This window comes from Mercenaria mercenaria, chromosome 17 (genome assembly GCF_021730395.1).
Source record: "Mercenaria mercenaria strain notata chromosome 17, MADL_Memer_1, whole genome shotgun sequence".
Lineage (NCBI taxonomy): Eukaryota > Metazoa > Mollusca > Bivalvia > Venerida > Veneridae > Mercenaria > Mercenaria mercenaria.
The window spans coordinates 21,224,742-21,248,993 of record NC_069377.1 but is presented as its reverse complement, the minus strand read 5'-3'; the positions used below and the strand labels follow the sequence as shown (position 1 = coordinate 21,248,993).

The 24,252-nt window shown below is 36.4% G+C and overlaps 3 protein-coding genes across 3 annotated transcripts in view; 1 reads left to right on the top strand and 2 right to left on the bottom strand.

Annotated features, from left to right (window-relative positions):
* Positions 1-4,227, top strand: part of LOC123536645 (membrane-associated protein Hem-like) — a 48,311-nt gene extending 44,084 nt beyond the window's left edge. The window contains exons 22-26 of the mRNA XM_053529230.1: positions 334-418; positions 1,306-1,419; positions 1,839-1,951; positions 2,161-2,250; positions 2,869-4,227. Of these exons, the coding sequence (XP_053385205.1) occupies positions 334-418; positions 1,306-1,419; positions 1,839-1,951; positions 2,161-2,250; positions 2,869-2,979 (513 nt within the window). The 3' untranslated portion in view covers positions 2,980-4,227. The remainder of the gene's footprint in view (positions 1-333; positions 419-1,305; positions 1,420-1,838; positions 1,952-2,160; positions 2,251-2,868) is intronic.
* Positions 4,228-6,604: 2,377 nt separating this feature from the next.
* On the bottom strand, positions 6,605-8,315 carry LOC128550343 (tripartite motif-containing protein 2-like). Its single transcript, XM_053529229.1, has one exon. The coding sequence runs from the start codon at positions 8,221-8,223 to the stop codon at positions 6,688-6,690; it is 1,536 nt and encodes a 511-aa protein (XP_053385204.1). The 5' UTR covers positions 8,224-8,315; the 3' UTR covers positions 6,605-6,687.
* A 4,965-nt stretch (positions 8,316-13,280) lies between these two features.
* On the bottom strand, positions 13,281-15,011 carry LOC123536026 (E3 ubiquitin-protein ligase TRIM56-like). Its single transcript, XM_045318799.2, has one exon. The coding sequence runs from the start codon at positions 15,009-15,011 to the stop codon at positions 13,296-13,298; it is 1,716 nt and encodes a 571-aa protein (XP_045174734.2). The 3' UTR covers positions 13,281-13,295.
* Between the last annotated feature and the right edge of the window lie 9,241 nt (positions 15,012-24,252).

Below are 24,252 nucleotides of genomic sequence, written 5' to 3'. Positions count from 1 at the left end.
TGTAAACTCAGTTTTATAACCCTTAATCCAGGTCTCTGTCCCAGACAACTTTCTTATTAGTGTCGCAGCATGACAGTATTAAATTATGTAAAAATTGCTATTTATAGTTTATCACATTTTTGTATTTTTTCATCTACTGCATATTTTTGTGGGTACAAAAACAATAACAAGAATTCTTTTCTTTAAATCTCAGCTGTAGAAATTTAGAACTTCTGTAGTTTTTAGATGGAATTCTTACTTATAGTGTCAATGGTTGGGATCCTGACATGTTCATGTCATAGCCATATGAAAGTTATTTTGAGAAAATAACAGGATGTTAATTGTATGTTGTAGATGGTTAGTGAGCTAGCATCATCAGCAGGGGTGCCTTCCAGTATAGACCCGGTACTCGTACAAGTTCTTCGACAACAGAAAAATGGTGTGTATCTACTATTATAATATTTTTTTAAGAAGAAAATGTATTTGAGCCGTGCCATGGAAAAACCAACATAGTGGGTTTGCGACCAGCTTGGATTCAGACCAGCCTGCGCATCCGCGCAGTCTGGTCAGGATCCATGCTGTTCGCTATTAGTTTCTCTAATTCCATTAGGCTTTGAAAGCAAACAGCATGGATCCTGACCAGACTGCGCGGATGCGCAGGCTGGTCTGGATCCATGCTGGTCACAAAGCCACTATGTTGGTTTTCTCATGGCACGGCTCATTTGTTCCTTTTGAAAATGAAAAAGAAATTTTCTATATTCCTTATTGAGTTTGTCAACAGAATCTTAGTTTGAATTATAAGAATGTGTCTGTTAAAATTAGATCTTACTTTCCTCACCACCACTTTACAACACTGTACCATCAGTAGTACTGTTGACATTTTGATTCCAAGGGGTGTGCTTTATTTAATGAGCGCAGATCTATGGATCAAGAGGTCGTGAGTTCGATCCCGGTCAGGATGTGTGTTCTCCATGACAGTTTGGTAAAATACATAGTGACTGAAATCAGTAGTCCTCCACCTCTTGATTCATGTGGGGAAATTGGCAGTAACTTGCGAAGAACAGATTTGCACTGGTACAGAATCCTGGTTATGTTAACTGACAGCAGTTACATTACTGAAATACTGTTGAAAAACTGTGTTAAACCCAAAATGTGATTGATGCAAGGATGTCCTTGTAAGAGCATTATTATTTCAAAATTAGATCTTTATAGTGTCTATTGAATAACAGATTAAAGCTAGTCTTGATTGCTTGGCTTTTTGATGTGTCGTCTTACTAAAAGTTGCACATATTGAAATATTTTCACTGTACTGTCTTTATGTTACAGAGCATGCTGACAGTGAGTATGACATTGCATGTCTGTTGATGGTGTTTGTAGCAGTGTCTATACCAAAACTGGCGAGAATTGAACAAAAATCCATCTTCGTAGCGTCAGTAGAAGGTAATTGATTGTTTCCTTACATTGATATAGTTTTTCATTTTGACGATTTGTTTGTCATTTTTTAGTCTGTTCCCAAGGCACAGTGGGACCTGTTTTAAAGGCCATATGGGACGAAGATCAGCTGTTTTTAAAGACCACTAGTGTTTTTCAACCTGGTTCAGACAAGTTCTACCTAAAAATGGTTACAATTGTCATGTTATAACTATCAATGCAGGTTAAATAAAAAAAAATCATTTGTGTCAAAGAAGTTTTTTAACTGAGAGCAAATGTATTCTCATACAGATTTCAAATCAGTTTTGAAATGTTCATAATACATTGTTTAATATACCGTATACTGCCATGTTACATTCAGCTTGCCAATAATTACCATTCTATACCGTTTGTTGTTGCTATAACATGGGTTATATTGTTTTTGATAGGTCATTTAAACAACAGTCATTGTTTGGCAAAGGCAATTAACCAGTTAGCAGGTGCTCTGTTCTACCTGCATGGACCTGGAGATACAGAACAAAGGCTACAAGAATTCCTCGCTGTAAGTTTTCCTCACATCTTCAACCCAACTGGAACTCATTTCAGTTTTAAATATTTAATTTTAGAACTTCAAGTTTTGGGAAAGATAAGATAAATTACATGTAATGTACATGTAAACATTCATTATTGTTTTTCAATTAGTGTCCTCGTGTTTGTTTTAACTTGGACACAAGAATGTACTTACATGTTACACATATCTTTGTATTTCAGTTGGCATCCTCTAGTTTGTTACGACTAGGACAGGAGAGTGAGAAGGAAGCTGTGAAGAACAGAGAATCTGTCTATTTGCTTCTTGATAAGGTGAAAAAGGCTGAGATATATTTATAACCATTCTATAGTTCTACTATTCATTTATTTTGAAATATTCATTCATCATATTAGGCAAAGTTACATAAGAAAATTATAAATTTATCTAAAATGTTTCAACTAAGGACACAGCATTGGCTGCAGGTGTTTTAGTCAAAGAAATCTTATAGATGTATGTAATAATACCTTGTAGTTGTCTCCTCAGATTAGCTACTTTATTTATTGCACAGTTACCTAAAATCTGCTACCAGTAATTAAGTTAACTGTCTGATTAACCACATTACAGGATTCAAATGAACACGTGTTACAATGTCCGAACAAAAAACCATGATATATATTATACAATAAGCCATAAAAAGGCCTTATTTTCATTCTTACATGCTTATAGAAAAAAATATGATAAAAACATGCTTATCTACATTCATCAAGTAGTGCAGAACCTGATATCATTAGGCAAGATGTCTCTCAGTGGTCAGAAATTCAAACATTCTGTTTATTTTATAATATATAATCTTTGTTTAACTGACAACAACCAAGCCATGTTAGAATATAGTATTGACCGTTCTATGAATTAGCAGATTAATTAAAAAAGAATTATTTTTGACATTTCAGATTGTACAAGAATCTCCCTTTTTGACAATGGATCTGCTGGAGTCGTGCTTCCCATACGCTTTACTGAGAAATGCCTACCACTCAGTGTACAAACATGCCGCAGAATCGTGAAATATGTGGGATATGTGTTCACATTCTGATCAAATAAATAGTGCAATTTTTCAATTTATACTTTTAATAACACCAAGTAACATTAAGAACATATTTTATACTGTAAATGTTCAGTAGTGTTTAGTAACAGGTACTGTAACAAGTATAACTTGCCAAAGACTGGAAGAGTTTTTGTAATGTTCTTTTGTGTTAAAGATATTATAAATGGAGAACATTTTCAAGTAGATGGTAATATTCGAACAGTACCCGAGACAATTCATTTAAGTTAGGTTTCATTGATTACAAGTACAAAATATGTATCCGAAAATGGGGAGGGAGGGGCACAGCTGACACCTGCTCTTCTTAATTTGTAATGCATTTATGTCGCCCTAAAATGAAGATCTAAGCAATATTTGATGGATTATCGACTTCCGTAATATACTTGCATAATAAGTAATAACGGGCCATCTGCAGCCAAATAATCATGATGAGATATTAACCAGTGTACGTTATGGTATGTCTACATTACTGCTGAAAAATTGTCTGGGGAATATATTCCTGGACCTTTCTGGCTAACCAAAAAATCCTGGGTCCATCATTTCGAGACTTAAATCTGAATCATTCATGGTACAAGACCATATACACATGTGGGTTTTAAATTTATAACTACACATGTGGATAATTAAATTATTGACATGTGTAGTTATTTATTACCAATAGTCAGTTTGGTTTTAGTTAAAACTGATATAAAATCTATATTTAAATTTATTTTATGTGTTCCGACTTCTTTAGGAATCACATGATGGTATAGAGTAACTGTTGTCTTTGAGCTTTATTTAATTATTCCTTGATCTATGTGTTTTTCTGTTTGTGGAAGAACTTTTATATAACTCTTGCTGTCGTTAGATATAGGTTGAATTATACTTTGAATCTCTTGCCCCTTATCTCCATTAGTTTGAGCCCAGCTTGAATTGTCATGTAAGGAAGCCATCTCATTGGCTTGTGGAAGCTAGTTTGCTGTGCCTGGGTGCCCACCTGAAACAATGCCCGAAGGAACATATGTTGTCTTCCTCTGCCATTAAAAGCTGAAAGTCACCATATGTGTCAAAACAAACCTACCAGTTTAAATGTGTATTATGTATACTATTCGCATATAACTTCACAATGTTGACAAATAAATATTAATTTTGATAAGTATTATACTAATGCATGTACATGTATATATAATTAAATGACTATGTGCAAAATAGGTACATAAATATACAAAATTCGTTATGTTTTTCCTCTTTCAGCTTTTGTTCATTTCTCAACTCTAATTTTACTTTCTGCCTGATAAAAAGTTTGGAAGTCACCTAGTTCAGCAAGATAATGAAATTCATAAAAAGTATGTTTTTAATACTTGACCACTTTAAACATACCTCTATATTTCACAAGATTAGGCAGAATGGAATGAACTTATTGCATTTTATTTAGACCTGAGGGTCATTTTGTCCGGTTGTAATGTTTACTCAGCTCCATCAGATATAAGGACCCAGAGGTTACACAACTACTAAACGAAATATTAGGATGTTTTAGTTTATATTTCCAGTCAGACTTGTGCTAAAGATGTACGACATTTTAATAAGTAAATAATGTAAATCTGCTACTTTCGGTTCTGGAACATGCTTTTGATTTGAAATATCGATACTATTATTAGTTACTACTTAGTTGGTGTATTGTAACAATGTGCAAATTAACTTGTTTCTCATGTGCTATTCGTGGCTCATTAATTTTCATCATGTGTGGATGAAGTAGGTTCAAGATATGATTTGATACACCTTTTGGAGAGATCTGAAATATATGTGTCTAGTTAAAAAGTCCGGAAATATAATTAGAATTTTGATTATATATATATATATATGGAATAGAATGTTGTGTTCCATCTTGTTCTGCAGTCATTCTTTCCTCCTTTCCCATCAATCTTAATTAAAAGAAATCTTACCAAGGCCATAAAAAAAGTTTGTTTCCGGTATCCCGACCTACCCTAAATTTTTGGCCTGACCCTCAATGTTTTTATGGCCTTAGAGAATTTTTTTTTCAACAAAAAATTTCAAAAGTACACTTTTTCATCCTTGGTGGACGTTGGCAAGAGATACTATTGCAGTAATCCTAGGATCCAGATTTGCAAACCGACGGACTTGGGACGTTCCTTTCGTCCCCTCCGGTGTTCCACCTATAGGAGACTAAATAGTAAATAAGCACAGGAAAGTATCTCTTACTGGATACTTAGTTTGTCACACAGGAGCTTTGTAGTTTGTGTTTTTGGCCGGGCTTTCCAAGAAAAATCAGGCTTGTAGATTAGGGCTATCCGGGCAGGCGGATGGATGGAATAAGGAGTCTCATGTTAACCTTTTTGTTCATTAATTTTTCTCAGCAACCACTTATCCAAACGTCAGGAAACTTGGCCAGAATCATCCTCTTAATACCCTAGTTTGTCCAAACACAGGCCCTTGAAGCTCTATCAATAAATGTATGCATTATCATATCCAAACCACTTAAAATACCGTGAGATATAAACTGCATATACATTCTTATTAAATGAGTTGGTCCAGAGTGAGAATGGGGTCAAGGTCACAGGGACCTGAACATTGAAAATGGTTTCCCCTAAATATCTGGACAAGAATTCACCTAGGACCTTGAAACTTCATAGGTAAGTTGGTCTTGATATGTACATGACCCCTATAGATTTCGAGGTCACTGGGTCAAGGTCACGGAGACCTGAACATGGAAATTGGTTTCTGCTTAATATCTGGACAAGTAATTCACCTAGGATCTTGAAACTTCAAAGGCATATTTTGTCTTGATGTGTACATGTCCCTCATAGATTTCGGGGCCACTGGGTCGAAGATCAAGGTCACATGGATCTAAACATTGAACATTGTTACTGCTCAATTTCTGGACAAGTATTTCACCTAGGACTGCATGATGGTCTTTATGTGTACATGAACCCTATTGGTTATGGGGTCAAAGGTCAAGGTCACAGCGATATAAACACTGAAAATGGTATTTTCTTACTTTGATATTTTTACACCAATTTATTTCTTTAATTTCATTCTCTACCTGTCAATTTCTTTTTTTCCCCTATTCCTTCTATAGTGCTTATTAATTTGGGGGTTATTTATTGTATGCCTTTATTAGAACTTTAACTCATTATCACCTAATTTTGAAAACCCAGCCAAAACGTCCTCAGACCTTAGCTGCTTGTATTTTGGATTATATGCGACATTAAATACAGCTTTCCTTCATCTTTAGTGTACATGTACAGTTTAGGAAGCTGTCTACTTAACTGACTACCTCAAAGACTACTTAAGACAAGTGGTTGCTTAACTTCAAAGGTTCAACTGTATTCACTTAAAGAATATAAACCATTAAATTAAAAATGTTAGTAATCATCATCCCCGACTTACGCTATTAATGTATCCTGATGTTGTGCATGATGTTATGTGGTAACATAATTTCTTGCCACTTTGAACTCCTGGACTATGTGAAAAACACAAGTAGAATAATCTATGAAAAAATATATTCTGTAGAAAATCATATTAATTTTTCACAAAAAAATATATTTAAAAAAACCAACAAACTTTTCACTGCAACATAACTTATATTTATTTACAGCAAATGCTATTTGCGACAGCATACAATTTTCTGCTAACAATCCTGTTACAGAGGGTTGTTTCGAAGGTCATATTCTTATTTGCCAGGTTTCAGCTGATACCTGGTAATTTGTTTGCCAGCGAACCCTACATACAACATGTTACTATGTCCCAACAACACAGATAGGGGAGTTTTCCTTTGCACCAGACACTGAAGGAAAATGCCATACTTGTTAATCCTTATAACTGCATCATTGTTATAATCTGCAATGATAATGCAGCACTGACTGTCGAAGCAAACACTCACTGGACAAAATAATTCTGGTTTGCCATGACAACCTAAGCCAGAGAACACTGACAGTACAGTTCCGTCTGATGCATTCCATGTCACTTTATGGGCAGCCGGATATCCTAGACAAACGGTTCCATCAAATGTGTTTGTTGCTATGCATGTTGGCCCTGGTATCTCTTTATTCCGCCACATGTATTGTTTCTTATTGATAACGGAGACAGCAATAACACAGCCTTCACTAGCATCTGTATCCAGTAGTTTACCGCTTTGTAGACAACAGATAAGAAGTTCCTGTTCCTTATCGCTGTTTCTGACGAGTCTGTGTGCTATACCATGGGGGTAAACTTCAAACGATTTAAACTTCACTTTCACATGTTTAGGTGTTTGCAGTTTATACACAGTCTTGTCCACTAAACTTGTGAAATACACGTCACTACCAATACAAGTCAAACCTGCACAGGTACCTTCATCATAAAACCTATCTGTGAAGTAAGACTTCGAAGTTTCTGAATCATGATATAGAAATTCATAGCAATCTGTAAATGTAGCATACAGTTTCCCTGCACTCATTGATAAGGTATTTGCTTCTTGAGTGTTGGGGGAACACTGCAACTCATCAAGCTCTTTAACGGACACGTTAGAACTGACTTCGGATACTTTCCCAAGTATATCCTCTGTTATTTCAGAACTGCTTATCTCAAATATTAAGTGTTCATGAAGTTTGATTGAGCATTCTTCTGTTACTGTTAATGATTGCAATTTTGAGACCAGTTCGGCGTCCAACATCTGACAATCATCCCCTAATTCGACGACATTCTGTGCGTGGCTGATAACAGCTTCATTTTCCATTATTTTGCCACGTATCTGCTTTTCCTTCTCCAAATAATTGTCTTTCGCCTTGCTATTACTTTTGATCAACTCCTGTTTGATGCTAGCAGCATCCTGTTTAACTTTTGCGATAACTGATTCAACTCGTTTCTCAAGTGATGTAATGTTCCTCTCCAGTTCCTTTTCCATGTGATTTTTTAAATTGTTTGAAATAGATATTCTTGATTTTAGTATATCAAGTTGACTGTCAGCGCTGGCAGTTATCTTTAACAATGACATTCGTCTCTCCTCGGCTTCTTTGGTTATACTGGAAGTGTTGTGATTTTCATGCTCTGTCAGTTTACAAACAACACACAGCTTAGTGTCACAATCTTTACATACCATTTTTATTTCTTCTCCCTTGTGTTGGGGACAAAAGTATTTCTTTTGTATTTTTCGGGTGTAATTTCCTTCCTTCTCAGAGAAATCCTTTAACTGTATAAGTGCATGTTCACGTGACACTTTCATTTTCATGTGATAAGTTGCGCACCGCTCGCAGAAATTTTCCTCGCAGTCCGTACAATAATGGGTCGCTTCATGTCCTTCTCCGCAAATTTCGCAGTCTATATTCTGCTCTGAGTATTACCTCCCCGGATGTAGAAATTCGACTGAAATGACTTTACCCCACCCACTGGAATTTCGGTATCAACACGACATAAAGGGCATTCAAATTTTCCAGTCTGTCGATTTCTGATCACGTACTCGTCTAAACACTGGAGACAGAAAGTATGGAAGCATGGCAGTATCTTTGGATCCTTGAACGCACTTAAACATATACTGCAGTCAAGTTTTGACAGGTCTGTGCCTCGTTCTGCCATTTTTGTTTCTTCTATTCCATCACATCATGCAATTTACGATTCAAGTTCCGATACGAATTATGATTAAACCTCTTCATTTAATGCCCTTCTTGTGTAGAATTTAAATTTATAACGTAGGTGCAAAGTCCGCTTTGTCTACTTTCGCTTTCTATTTACTTAACTTACCTAACGCACGTTAATAAAACACATGAACTGATTATACCAAAACACAAGAAATGGTTATACGAAGGCGGATAATTTAACCTGCACTTACAGAATAGAGTATGTATTCTTTCAAACTTTCTCATTCAAGGATGACCAAAGGATTGTGTTAAAGACGCACCACAAAATAACTCTATTCTCTTGTATTTCGATGATGGTAAAACATTCTTTGCATGGAGAAAATGAGAAATAACAAGTATCTAGTTACAAATTGACAGTGACATATATGCGGCCAAAACAGTGTTTAATGTCTGAATATATTATTAAATTAATGTAGTAGTAGTATGCACAGTACTTAATTGATGTATTAAGGTGAGTTTAGCTCACACTTTGTTTCTACAACGTAAGATAGTTATTATTCTATGTTTATAAAACTACTGTATTCTGAAAATGACTGAATAAGTTTACAGATGAAGTTGTGAAAACATATTTTTTCAGGGAGAGCCTAAGTTGTCCACCTTTCATCTTGTAGAATAGCTGTATTATACCAGTAAAATATAAAGAATTAAAACGTTTACTTTTAAAACTTATCTGCAATAGCAACAACGAAAAATTCATATATTTGTAACAAAAATGCATTAAGATAGTATCCGACGTCTACAGCTTGTTAAAATATATTAGTGACGGTCAAACTGTAACGTCGCGGCGGCTGCAAATGTCAGAAATTAAAAAGCAGCCACTCAGCGACAATAAGCTTGTCTAGCGTGTGTAGGGAGGTGCATGGGACACGATGGTAAGTTTTTAAATAACTTCAGTTTTTCGTGTCGTATGGGTGAGGTTATCTCAAAACTTTACTACAATTTAGTAAATGGCTTATAAAGTTCTGAAAATTATCCACGGTACCATCGCATTTCATACAATGCTTTCAAAACCCAAAAGATCCTGCTAATTTTTATAGGCAAGGCTAAATCGTCAATATGGAGCATTCCCTAGAGTTTAGGATTTAGCATTACAAAATAGCCCGGAAGATGAACCATGTAGCCCCCTTTCTAACGTGCGGAAACAGTTTAAAGCTTTCTCAAAATACCATTATTATTTTCGTGGCAGATATTTCGTGGCGATAACATAGACAAAAGCAAGACGCAAATAACTCGCATTTTACAGCATCAAACCTTTATAGTTTAAAATTCTAAGAAAATGATTTTAATATAAAACAATATATATAAACTGAAAGTAAAACTTCTTAAAACAGTTTGTTCTATTGCGAACGTGTCTGATATACGCGTAGACAACTCTAGATTATTTGTTTTCACCCACCTATATAAAAAGCATTTTAATAGATAAAAAAGAACATATTTGCCTATTTGTCTCTTACTGAAGTGCCATATACTTTTGGCCACCATAACAGGAATATCGTTTGTTGAAATGTTACAGTCCGAAACATTTCAATGTAAAATTAGATACAGCGTCACCGATTTTAAGATGAATGGATAAATTATCCCCAAACCAACATCTATTGTTTTATTTGATTCAAACAAATAAAAATAAACTTCAGTCGACTTTTGACTCTTCCGACTTCTTGAGTACGTTGTTTTATCCAAGAAACAGCATTGTCGAGCTGCTCGTGGACCACTGTGGAGTGTCCGAGAAAGAGTGGTCAGAACAGATGAACCATGTGGCTGACTTTTGAATCTGCAATAGGTAGATATTGTTTTTGATCCTCCCTTTTAGACTTTCTTTGACAGATAGATATGTATGTTTTTATCATACGTATGAAACACAAATACTTACTCAACCTTTTGTTCTCATCATTCAGCCTCATAAATTGTTCCTATACTAATTTGATGTTTAAAAAGTAATAAAATATTTTTTAACATATTACTCGAGGTCTGAGGTACCTGGCTTTACACGACTGTCAGCGGCTGAAACATTGCTTGTTAGCCCCAAGTATATATTACAAACATTAAACGTTTTGAAAATTGAGACTACATTTTATTTCGTCTATTGTAAAGCACCTAGGTCATGCATTTCACCTTTTCAAGAATGAATTTTTTTTGTGTTTTGTTTCCACTCTTTGAAACGTCCTCTTCATGAATGGAAAAGTATTGTGGCCCTTTCCGAGACTTAAATATGCTGCCACAATTTTTAGAAAATCATACGCTTGCGCAGATCGTGAGCAACTTTAATAAAGAACTGTTGAGAACTCCAAAAAATACTTCATTACGTGTCTTTAGACTTAGAAAACGAGTTACCCCTCTTCGGTACGTCTCCTTCATGAATATTGAAAAATTGGGCCATCTCTTTGTTTTTAACATGCTCCCCCGATTGTTTAAAAATATGCAAGCGCGTATAATATAGATCGTGACATAATTTTACTTAAAATTGGCCGCTACCTTACAATACCGGTATGTGAAATCGCGAAAATATATGAACAGATGTAATAAGCTTACTACATGTATATTGCTGGACAGTCCAACAGAAAAATGGTAGATTTCATTTTATTCTATAGCAATTTTCTGTCATATTTAATGTCTCGTTTACTTATGGACCTGAATGTAAAGTATTTGAATCAATCTGAATAATATTATAATGATTTTGACGGAACTTTTCAGCATAAGAGATAAAGTTAAGAAAATAGCTGGAATAACATAGTACTTACATCAAAATCCGTTAATATCTTCAGATCTTACATGAGGTCTCTAGGAATCATGTTCCAAGAACGCAGTAAAGTATACTCAAAACGAAACCCTACGACAGCCTATGTATGGGTGTGTAATAACACCTAGCTACATAAAAGATATTGACAAAGTAAAACAAATAGACAACAAGAACAAAACAAATGAATACAATGCGGCACCGCCTTGTAACGGTTAGTGGTAATATATCACTAAAGCCCTCACTCTTAGTCTCCACGATGTTTCAAAGAGATATCATGATGGTGTATAAAAGTTTTGCCTGCCCTTTCACGAAATGTAAACACACAAACATACTTGTGTAAATGATTCTAAACAAGAGAACTTCATGAATTCTGCAACAAGAGAAACACCATTAAGGTCATGATTCGTGCGCACGCGCCCTCGTATTGAAACTGTAATAAATGTCTATTTCATAAAGAGGGCTACTTAACGTAAACTCCCTCTCCTGGAAAACAGGCTGGAAACAAGACACAAACTAGTATTTGTCCCCTTCAGCTTTCAGTATTTCTAAATTAAGGTTCACTCCACATTTAGGAAATAGTGATTACAGTTGTTATGAAGAACAGAACGGGCATTGAATACAGTGCATAATGTTCATTTTGTTCACCATTGTAAAATTTTAGTGATTTTGACCTTTTGACAAAAATACATTCCTGTGTAAATGAAAATTTTTAACAGTTAACAAATGCATCTGTATAAACTTGCTCTTATACTGAATATTAACAAAAGAAAAACCACAAATAGAAATTCTTGCATAAAAACTTCTTTTTTCACTGGATCCGCCCATGTATAAACGGGAGAAAAATCGTGTGCAAACAAGGCAATTCACGTGCTGTTAATACATGATTTTTATTTTTGAAATGCTTTGCCAGGGAAGTATGTATGTATTTCTGCGCAGGCTGATATTTGGCATCTGCATCTTGTTTATTCCATAATAACCTCTTCTTGTAGCATTATAGATACAATGTTTTGAATTATCCGTTTTGGGGCCGTAATGCGTTTACACTCTGCCATGGAACGTGCACATATAAAAAGGTGTTATAACAGCACGTGAGCGCGAGAATCTCTCTGTTAACACACGTTTTCTCTCCTGTTAAAACACCCCCGAAAAGTGACAATAACAGCAGTTTTATGCTAGAATATGCAGCAATGCATACCATTAAATCATAATGATATAGATAATACAGTGTAACTTCCGAAAACCGGACCTTCTGAAAACCGGAAATAGCAGGGTCATTGCAATAGCAACAGGCAATAAACATTTGACTACTTAATATAGTTACATGATTACAGTAAGTCAGTGAGTCTGTTCTGCCTTAACAATTACATACTAGCAGTCTCTTCATCTGGTTCAGACAAGAACGTTTTTATGATCAAATTATGCAATTATATCAATTTGATAAATGGTCATTTTGAAGGTACTGATTCAACAGAGATCGTATAATCAAATTGTTGCATTTTTACCATAGTATAATAATAAGTCTGCGAGCGCTGTTATAACGAAAATTTTAATTGCAATATTCAAACCTGGTATCTATAACAAGGTCATTACGAACATTTTAATTGCAATACACAGACCTGGTATCTATAACAAGGTCATTACGAACATTTTAATTGCAAAACACAGACCTGGTATCTATAGCAAGGTCATTGCGAACATTTTAATTGCAATACACAGACCTGGTATCTATAGCAAGGTCATTGCGAACATTTTAATTGCAATACACAGACCTGGTATCTATAGCAAGGTCATTGCGAACATTTCAATTGCAATACACAGACCTGGTATCTATAGCAAGGTCATTGCGAACATTTCAATTGCAATACACAGACCTGGTATCAAAAGCAAGGTCATTGCGAACATTTCAATTGCAATACACAGACCTGGTATCTATAACAAGGTCATTACGAACATTTTAATTGCAATACACAGCATTACGAAAATTTTAATTGCAATACTCAAAGCTGGTATCACTGACAGTACTGTTCCATCTGATGAATTCCATGTCACTCTATGGGCAGCTGGATATCCAAGACAAACGGTTCCATCAAATTCATTTGTTGCTATGCATGTTGGACCTGGCATCTCTTTATTGCGCCACGTGTATTGTTTCTTATCGGTTACGGAGACAGCAATAACACAGCCTTCGCTTGCATCAATACCCGGTATTGTGCCACTCTTCAGAATACAGATAAGGAGTTCTTGTTCCTTATCACTGTTTTTGACAGACCTGTGTGCTATACCATGAGGGTAATCATCAAACGACATAAACGTTTGCTGCAAGTGCTCTGGTATTTTTAGTTTATACACAGTCTTGTCTAATACACTTGTAGAGTACAAGTCACTGTCAATAAAAGTTAAACCTGCAGAGGTACCTGTAAAAGTACCATAATCGTGCAACTTGTCAGTAAAGTAAGACTCTGATGTTTCAGTTTCATGATATAAAAATGAGTGCCAATCAGTAAATGCAGCATACAATCGTCCTGCATTCATTGAAAAAGCGTTCGCTTGTATAGTTCCCGGGTAGCATATTAACTCACCAAGCTCTGCAACAGTTACACGTGAACTAATTGTGGACGTTTCCCCAAGCATATCAACTGTTACTTCTGAACTACTTGCTGCAAATATCAAGCGTTCATGATACGTAAAACGTTCTTCTAGTAGTGCTAACGATTGTAGTTTTGAGACCAGTTTTGAGTCCAACACATGACTATCATCCCCTAATTCTACAACATTCTGTGCGTGATTGATAACCGCTTCATTTTCCATTAGTTTACCGCGTATTAATTTTCCCTTCTCCAAATAATAGTCTTTCGCCTTGGTGTGACTTCTGATCAACTCCTGTTTGATGATGTCAGCATCCTGTTTTACTTTTGCGATAACTGATTTCAACCGTTTATCAAGTAAAGCAATATTCATCTCAAGTTCTTTTTCCATGCCAGTTGCGAGATGGCTTGCTATACATTTATTTGATTCAAGCGAATCAAGATGGTCTTTGGCGATCGTAACTGAGGTCAACAGTGCTGCTCGTCTGTCGTCTGCTTCTTTAGCTATACTGGATGTGTTGTGATTTTCATGCTCTGTCAGTTTACAAACAACACAAAGTTTAGTGCCACATTCTTTACATACCATTTTTATTTCTTCTCCCTTGTGTTGGGGACAGAAATATTTCTTCTGTATCTTCCTGGTGTAATTCTGGTTCTTCTTAGACAATGCCTTCAACTGTATAAATGCATGTTCACGTGACATTTTCATTTTCATGTGGGAAGTTGTGCACCGCTCACAGAAATTTTCCTCGCAGTCCGTACAATAATGGGTCGCTTCATATCCTTCCCCGCAAACGTCGCAGTCTATGTCCTGCTCCGAAGTATTGCCTTCCCGGATGTAGAAATTAGACTGAAATGACTTTACCCCACCCACTGGAATTTCGGTATCAACACGACATAAAGGGCATTCGAATTTTCCAGTCTGTTCATTTCTGATCACGTACTCGTCTAAACACTGGAGACAGAAAGTATGGAAGCATGGCAGTATTTTGGGATCCTTAAACGCGCTTAAACATATACTGCAGTCAAGTTTTGACTGGTCTGTGCCTCGTCCTGCCATTTTTGTTTCTTCTCTGTTCCGATATACTTACTGTTACTACTCCTATCGAAGTCATGCGAAGACGCATGCTACAGTCAGAAAATCGGACGCACCATACGGTTATAGGCGGTCCGTAGATATGTAGGCGGAGCGATGATGTTTTGATTAAATTATAGCAAGCGTTTTTAAAAGCGTTGGCAGCCAATGGCTAGAAACGAAAAAGGCGTGTAAATATTTAAGTGCATTGAAAGCACTCATCAATGATATTTAAATTGAAACTAATGTTAATTTAAAAAATAAAGGCACAATCTGTTGTACATGTTCATTCATTGTAGTACGTAAAATAATAGGCCTACGAACCCGGGCGATAAATTAATCAACGTAATACAAAAACTTTATCTCGATCTATTTAAATTGAAATAAATCATATATAAAGTTTTTACGGTCCATATATCTATAGTAGGCCTATAACGTATAATAAAGCTATTAAACATCTGTAGGCGTAAGAGCAGGGATTGCAGCAGAGAGCGAGAGGGTTTGCCCTCTCTAACATTGGAACATGTAAAAACCAGATATTACATACTCGTCTACGCCTCGGTTGCAGCTCTTTAAATTTTGACCTTCACAGGAAAAACATTACCGACACCGCTCTCTGCAGATGCGGAGCCCTGAGACTGTTTCCCATTTCTTGCTTCAATGTCCCCTTTACACCATGCATAGACAAGAAAACCTTGGCAATCTCCCATGTGCAAAAACAGTTAGCAATCTCCTTTATGGAGATGAGCACCTCACGTTCGAACAAAACAGCCAGAGTAGCCAGAGTTCAGCAAGAGTAGCCAGAACTCTGGTTACTCTGGCTGGCCGGAGTGGCCAGAATTCAACCAGAGTAGGCAGAGTTTCTAGATTTTTAACATGTTCTGGCTACTCTGGTCAGCCAAAGTAGCCACAGTAGCCCGAGTCACCAGGATATCGTTTGCTCTGGTTACTCTGGCTGTTTCTAACAGAGTAGCCAGGGTTTCTAGGATTTCAACATGTTCTGGCTACTCTGGTCAGCCAGAGTAGCCAGAGTAGCCAGAGGAACCAGGTCCCGTGTTCGCAAAACATTTTCAGTCTTAGCTGAGTTTGATATGTGCGTGAAATTACCCAGAGCAGCCAGAGCAGCCAGAGTAGCCAGAGTTCAGCCAGAGTTTAGCCAGAGTAGCCAGAGTTCAGCCAGAGTTTAGACAGAGTAGCCAGAGAAGTCAGAACTCTGGTTACTCTGGCTAGCCAGAGTTCAGCCAGAGATGTCAAAACTCTGTTTACTCTGGCTGGCCAGAGTTCAGCCAGAGAAGTCATAACTCTGGCTACTCTGGCTAGCCAGAGTTCAGCCAGAGTAGCCAGAGTAGCCAGAGTTCAGCAAGAAAAGCCAGAGTTTCTAGGATGTTGAAATGTTCTGGCTACTCTGGTCAGCCATAATATCCAGAATAGCCTGAGTCACCTGAATTTTATTTGCTCTGGTTAGTCTGGCTGGCCAGAGTTTCTAGGATTTTAAGAGTAGCCAGAGTAACCTGGTTCACAAAACATTTTCCGTCTTAGCTGAGTTTGATTACTAAGTATGAAACTTAATATATCATTTCTATCTAAATAGCATATTTAAAACTGAATTTCAAGTTAATAACTATTTTCAAGTGGTTAATTAAAGTAGCTCTGGTTACTCTGGCTGGCCATAGTAGCCAGAGTTTCTAGGGTTTTAACATGTTCTGGCTACTGTGGTCAGCCAGAGTAGCCAGAGTAACCAGGTCCCGTGTTCGCAAAACATTTTCAGTCTTAGCTGAATTTGATTTTGAAACCAAATATGTTACTTCCTTCTAAATAGCATGTTTAAAACTGAATTTCAAGTTAATAACTATTTTCATTTGGCTATTTATAGTAGCCAGAGTAGCCAGAACTGTGGTTACTCTGGCTGGTTACATGTTCTGGCTACTCTGGTCAGCCAAAGTAGCTACTCTTGCTGAACTCTTGCTACACTGGCCAGCCAGAGTAACCAGAGTTCTGGATACGTGCTGAACTCTGGCTACTCTGGCTACACTGGCTGAACTCTGGCTACTCTGGCTAGCCAGAGTAACCAGAGTTCTGATTTCTCTGGCTACTCTGGCTAAACTCTGGCTGAGCTCTGCCTGAACTCTGGCTACTCTGGCTGCTCTGGCTAATTTTGCACATGTATGATGACCCCATGTTTTTGTTATCATTTAAAAGGGCTGTGTCTGTTGAACAAGAATTAGTAAATAAGATTAACGTAATAATATGAACGAATCATTACAATCATGTTTTTGGCTGCGAACTGATAAATCTTACACTGTAATAACTGGATTTCTGTTGAAGTATACAATATGATTAAAAACTATAAAGTAACAAGAACAATCTTTAAAAAAATGATTGTCGGCTAATTGTAGTAAGACAAGAAATATATGAGGTTTACAAATCGTGTCATTCTATCATCTATCTAACATTTTTCGTAGATGTGCAATTTTGTTTCGTTTATTCTACGACAAATAATTACAGCAGCGGTCTGGAAGGCACTTCTCTACATAGAAGACTCTAATCACACCCTTATTCATGTGATACGCAGACCGTATTCAGCTCTTTCTGTAAATTGATATATGTTGGTATTTGAACAGGGTTTTATCATATTTATCAAACTTACTTATCATTTGTTAGATATATCAATATTCTTGCTAAATATACTGAGCGAAACTTAGCTTTAAAACTGTGAACAGCGTCATTTAGCATAAATGCTTTGTCTACATTTCATCCTACGTAGCACAATCAGCAGAGTGAAACAAATAGACACTCTCGTCCAATCAGGCAGAGTGTTGCATAAATCGTTCATTTTGATAAGTTATCTATAATGCGTTATCGAGTAGTCTGATTTGCAAACTGAAATCACGTGGCATGGTCACGAATTCGTTCTTAATACTGCATTCGCCGAAAAAAATAAAAATTCTATTTTTGTAATGTGATTTATATTTTCTTTTTCAGCAGACAATACACTTTAAAATGATACCAAAATTATATGAGCTTACCAGACATCAATATTTGATATAATTCAATAGCACTGTTATATAGAACTTGCATATTTGTGTACCGGATACCTTAACCCTGTATTAAAGAGAAATATATACTATGAAAGTAGATAACGAAGCTCAGAGTAAGTACCACAGTGTAAACACCTATGGCACGTCTATGGCAAGCCAATTGTCCAATAATTACGTGAACCCCAGTTCACGGTCGAAAAACTAGGATTAAAGATCGATAAACTAGGTTTTCGAACGTAAAACTAGGTTTTCGAATACTAACCTATATTTTCGAGCGAAAACATAGGATAACGCCGTGAACCATAAGTCACGCTCGTAAATGTAGGTTCACGATTGTAAACCCCAGTTCACGGTAGTAAACATAGGTTCACGTTTGTAAACTATGGTTTACGGGCGTGAACCGGGGTTTGCGAGCGTAAACATAGGATAACGATCGTACACATAGGATAACGACCGAAACTCATAGTTCAATCGAGAAGCCTAGTTTATCAAACGTAAACCATGGTTTACGGTCGATATATTAGGATTATAGAATCAACAATGGATTTCGGGTGTGAACATGGGTTTACGGCCATGAACATATTTTTACGGGCGTGAACCTATGTTTACGACCGTGAACCATAGTTTACGGACTGAATCTATATTTTCGAGCGTGAACCTATGTTTACGAACGTGAACTTGGGTTTAGGAGCGTGAACTTAGGTTTACGTTCGATAAACCAGGTTTTTCAAATACTAACCTATTTTTTCGATCGAAACATAGGATAACATCGTAAACCATAGTTCACGCTCTTAAACGTAGGTTTACGTTCGTAAACCCAAGTTTACGGTCGTAATCATAGGATAACGACCGAAATTCTTAATTCAATCGAGAAACCTAGTTTATCGAACGTAAACCTGGGTTCACGAGCGTAAACTATAATTTACGCCCGGTATCTGATATTTTCATTCGAAAATATAGGTTAGTATTTGTAAAACCTAGTTTATCGATCGTTAATCCTAGTTTTTCGGCCGTGAACTGGGGTTCACGTAATTATTGGACAATTGGCTTGCCATACACGTCAATTGTCCAATAATTACGTGAACCCAGGTTCCCGGTCGAAAAACTAGGATTAAGGATCGATATACTAGGTTTTTCGAACGTAAAACCAGGTATATTTTCGAAAACATAAGATAACGGGCTTAAACCATAGTTTACGCTTGAACCCAGGTTTCTCTATTGAAGTATGAATTTCGGTCGTTATCATAAGTTCAGGAGCGTGAACCTCTGTTTACGAGCGTAAACCTATGTTTACAACCATGAACATGGGTTTACGACCGTAAACATGGGTTCACGCTCGTGAACATAGAATAACAACCGCAAATCATAGTTTTGTTCGAGACACCTAACTATGATTCACGTTCAAAAACTATAGTTCACGCCCGTAAACCCAAGCTCATGAGATCACGGTCGTAAACATAGGTTCACGTCCGTAAACTATGGTTTACGGCAAACCAATTATCGAATAATTACGTTCTTGGTCGAAAAACTAGGATTATCGAATATTAACCAATATTTTCGAGTGAAAACAGGATAACGGGCGTAAACCATAGTTTACGCTCTTGAACCTGTGTTTACGTTCGATAAATTAGGTTTCTCATTTGAAATATAACTTGGGTTTACGAACGTGAACCTATGTTTACGAGCGTGAACTATGGTTTACGACGTTATCTTATGTTTTCGCTCGAAAGAATAGGTTAACATACTTTTACGTTCGAAAAACTTAGTGTACCGATCGTTAATACTAGTTTTTCGACCGTGAACCTGGATTCACGTAATTATTGGACAATTGCAATACATGTCACGTCCGTAAACTATGGTTCACAGTCATAAACTAGGCTCACGGTCGTAAACATGGGTTCAAGTTCATAAACGTAGGTTCACACTTGTAAACATAGGTTCACGGCCGTAAACCCATGTTCACGCCCGAAATTCATAGTTGATTTTATAATCCTAATATATCGATCGTAAACAATGGTTTACGTTTAATATACTAGTTTTCTCGATTGAACTACGAATTTCGGTCGTTATCTTATATTTACGGTCGTTATCCTATGTTTACGCTCGTGAACCCCAGTTCACGCTTGTAAACCACAGTTTACGAACGTTATCCTATGTTTACGACCTTGAACTTGGGTTTACAAGCGTGAACCTACGTATACGAGCGTGAGCTATAATTTACGGTGTTATTCTATGTTTTCGCTGGAAAATATAGGTTAATATTCGAAAAACCTGGTTTTACGTTCGAAAAAACTGGTTTATCGATCGTCAATCCTTGTTTTTCGACCGTGAACCTGGGTTCACTTAATTATTGGACAATTGACGTGCCATAAACACTGGAATAAAGATGAATATAGACACTAGAAATTTGGAAGTAAGATTGAATATAGTACATTGTACCAATATCTTTGAGGACTAAATATTATGAAAGTTGAGAACACTCCTCAGATTTAGATTATGCTTTGAGCCTCTATTTAAGAGGACTATATACTATGGAAGCTGAGGAAGCACTTTAAGGTCAAGTTATAGATTAGGCATCTGTTAAAGAAGACGTTGTAGTATGAACCTTTAGGACGCATTTCAGAGTAAGGTAGTTAAAGATGAATATATAGGGCCTATTACACAAGCAGAATAAGACTAAATACTAGTGCAATGAAACTCGAGGACGATCCTTAGAGTCAAGTAATACATTAAGTCTTTATTCAACAGGACTATATATACTATGAAAAGAGAGGACAGTACTCAAAATAAAATTACACATTATGACAATATTAAAGAGTGCTATATATTGTAAAAGCTGTGGACGCGCCTTAGCCTATATATACATTAATTCACTATTAAAGAGGACTATATACTATAAAAGATATGGACGCACGTTTGAGTAAGGTTATACGAAGGCCTAAAAAAGTCTTTGTTTCCGGTAACATGCTCAAAAAAAATTAGGGCAGGTAGGTCGGACATGGAGTTTTTTGGGGGGATTTTTTTATTAAAGTAGAATTATACGCATTTTTCAAGTAAAAATCCAGCTGAAATAGATGTGTGTGTAAAAAGGGTGGAGAAATATATATAGCTTTTAACACAATATACCAAACTATTCCTATTACCAGTACGAAATAATAACTTTCCAAATATGATTTTTCTTATTTTGATTTTCTGGGGCAGTCTTTTTATGAAAAGTCAAACTGCACGCAGGAGTTGCTTCCCTTCAACTTCAGAAATCTCTGCATATAGGTAAGGGAGATCACTGAGTAGAAGATTGAAGAAAAGAACTATAATTTTTTATTTCTAAAGCATCAACTTCAAATACTTATGCGGCATTATCGTTAATCTAACACATTTAAATGCACAGCAACCGAAAATTGCTTTGATAAAACATTCACCCAAAACACACTATGTGCAGTAAGATGCGCATAATGCCACTTTAAGTGAGACTTTTCGGAAATTATTTTTGTGTCCAAAAAATGAATACAAATAAGGGGATTATGCCTTTAGACATCAGTAAGTTGATTTCTAACATCACTGACCATGTTTAAAGCATAGAAAGTCCAGTAAAAAAGTTGAAAAAAAAAATTCTCCAAGGCCATAAAAACACTTAGGCTCGGGCCAAAAATTTAGGGTAGGTCGGGATACCGGAAACAATTTTTTTACGCCGAATAGAGAGGACTATATAATATGAAAGTTTTGGACGCAACTTAAAGTAAAGTTATACATTAAGCCTTTTAAAGCGGACTATATACTATGAAAGTTGAGGACACACCTCAGAGTAAGATTACATGTTAGGTCACTATTAAGAAAAACTCTGTATATATATAACGAAAGTTGAGGACGCTCCTCAGAGTCAGGCTACATATTAAGTCAATATTAAAAAGGACGTTCTACTTATAAAAGCTGTGGACGCACCTCAGAGTCAGGTTATACGCTAAGCATGTATAAAAGAGGAAAATTAGGCCTCTATATAAGAAGACTACTTACTGGAAAAACTGTGGATGTTAAAAAGAGTCAAGTAATACATTAAGCCTCTATTAAAAGGACTATATACTATAAAATTTAAAGCATCTCAGAGTAAGGCTAATCATCAAATTATTCTTAGGAGGAAAATAAAATATAAAAATTATGAATGCACGTCAGAGTAAGGTTATATATTTTGCCCAAACTAAAGATGAATATATACTACAGAAATTCAAGACGCTCCTCAGAGTCAGGTTATACATTAAGCCTCTATTAAAGAGGACTATATACTTTAAAAATCAAGGACGCACCTTAGAGTAAGATGAAACTTAAAGTCATTTTTAAACAGGACTTAATACTATAACAGAGTAAGGTCACACATGACGCCTGTATTTATAAGAGGAATATACACTATAGAAGTTGAGGTCGCCCCTCAAAATATGATTAAACATTATGTCAAAATTAACGACTGTGTATTAGTAAAGATGAGGCTGCTACTCAGAGTAATGTTGGAAATTAATCCTGTATTAATGAGGAATATATACTATAGAAATTGAGGATGTGCTTCAGAGTCAGGTTATACGTTTTATGTCTTTATTAATGAGGGCTATACACATATATATACCATACGTTTTCTGATTTTAGTTCCTCCAGCTTGTTACAACTAGGACAGTTAATACATGTTACTAACGTTTTCATATTAGTATTTTAGTTGGCATCCTCCAGTTTGTTACAACTATGACAATGGAGGACACATACATGTTACATCCTCCAGTTTTTACAGCTAGGAAAATTGAGTTCACATACATGTCGCATATGTTTTCATATTTTAGTTAGTATCCTCCAATTTTAGTGCTATGCATACCTGTACAATTTCAGTTAGCAACCTCCTATTTTTTACCACTCTGACACTAGATTACCATATAGGGCCGGGTGGTTAAGGTCGCTCACTTTAAATCACTTGCCCCTCATCGATATCGATGTGAATTCGAGCCTCTCTCGGGGCGTTGAATTTTTCATATGAGGTAGCCATCCATCTGGCTTACGGAAGATCGGTGGTTCTACTCAGGTGCCAGCCTGTGATGAAATAATACACGGAGGGGCACCTGGGGTCTTCCTCCACCATCAAAGCTGGAAAGTCGCCATATAACCTATAATTGTGTCGGTGCGACGTTAAAGAAAGAATACATGTTACACATATCTTTGTATTTCAGTTGGCATCCTCCAGTTTGTTACGATTAGGACAGGAGAGTGAGAAGGAAGCTGTGAAGAACAGAGAACATGTCTATCTGCTCCGTGTGAATTAGGCCGTTATATGTTTTTAATTTTCTGTAGTTCTAATATTCATTTATTTTGAAATATTCATTCATCTGAGTAGGCAAAGTTACATAAGAAAACTATAAATTTATCTTTGGACCTCCATGGCCGAGTGGTTAAGGTCGCTGGCCCCTCACCGATGTGGGTTGGAGCTTAACTCAGGGGTTTTGAATTCTTCATGTGAGGAAGCCATTCAGCTGGCTTACAGAAGGCCGATGGTTATACCCAGGTACCCTCCCATGATGAAATAATACACGGAGAGGCACTTTGGGTCTTCCTCCACCATCAAAGCTGGAAAGCCGCCATATGATCTCAGTTGTGTAGGTTTGACGTTAAATCCAACAAAAACAAGCAATAAAAATTTATCTAAAATATTGCAATTCTTAGACACAAAATATTTTGCTTCAAGCCTTGGCTACAGGTGTTCTAGTCAAAGAAATCTTATATGTAGTAATACCTTGTGCTTACCTCCTCGAATGAGCTACTTCAGTGACGGCATTCCCTAAATGAACCGTCTGATTAACCACATTACAAAATCCAGATAGTTGTTGAAACATCTGGACAAAGAACCATGATATATTAGACAATAAGCCGTTAACAGGCCTTATTTTCAGTAACATGCTTATGGAAAAAATATGATAAAAACATACTTATCTACATTCATTATTATTTAAGTAGTGGTGATCCTGACATAATGTGACAAAATGTCTCTCAATGGTCTGAGCTTCAAACCATTTGTTAATTGTATAATATATACTGCTTGATTTCGTTGTTTGTATAACTGACAATGAATTAAGCCATGTTCGAATATAGTATTGATTATCAAGTAAAATAGCAGATTAATTAATCCCCCTCCACGAGTAGTGGGGATTATGGGAATGGTC

Coding starts and splice junctions, on each gene's coding strand:
- LOC123536026 (XM_045318799.2), bottom strand. CDS start 15,011: ATGGCAGGACGAGGCACAGACCAGTCAAAACTTGACTGCAGTATATGT.
- LOC128550343 (XM_053529229.1), bottom strand. CDS start 8,223: ATGAAAATGAAAGTGTCACGTGAACATGCACTTATACAGTTAAAGGAT.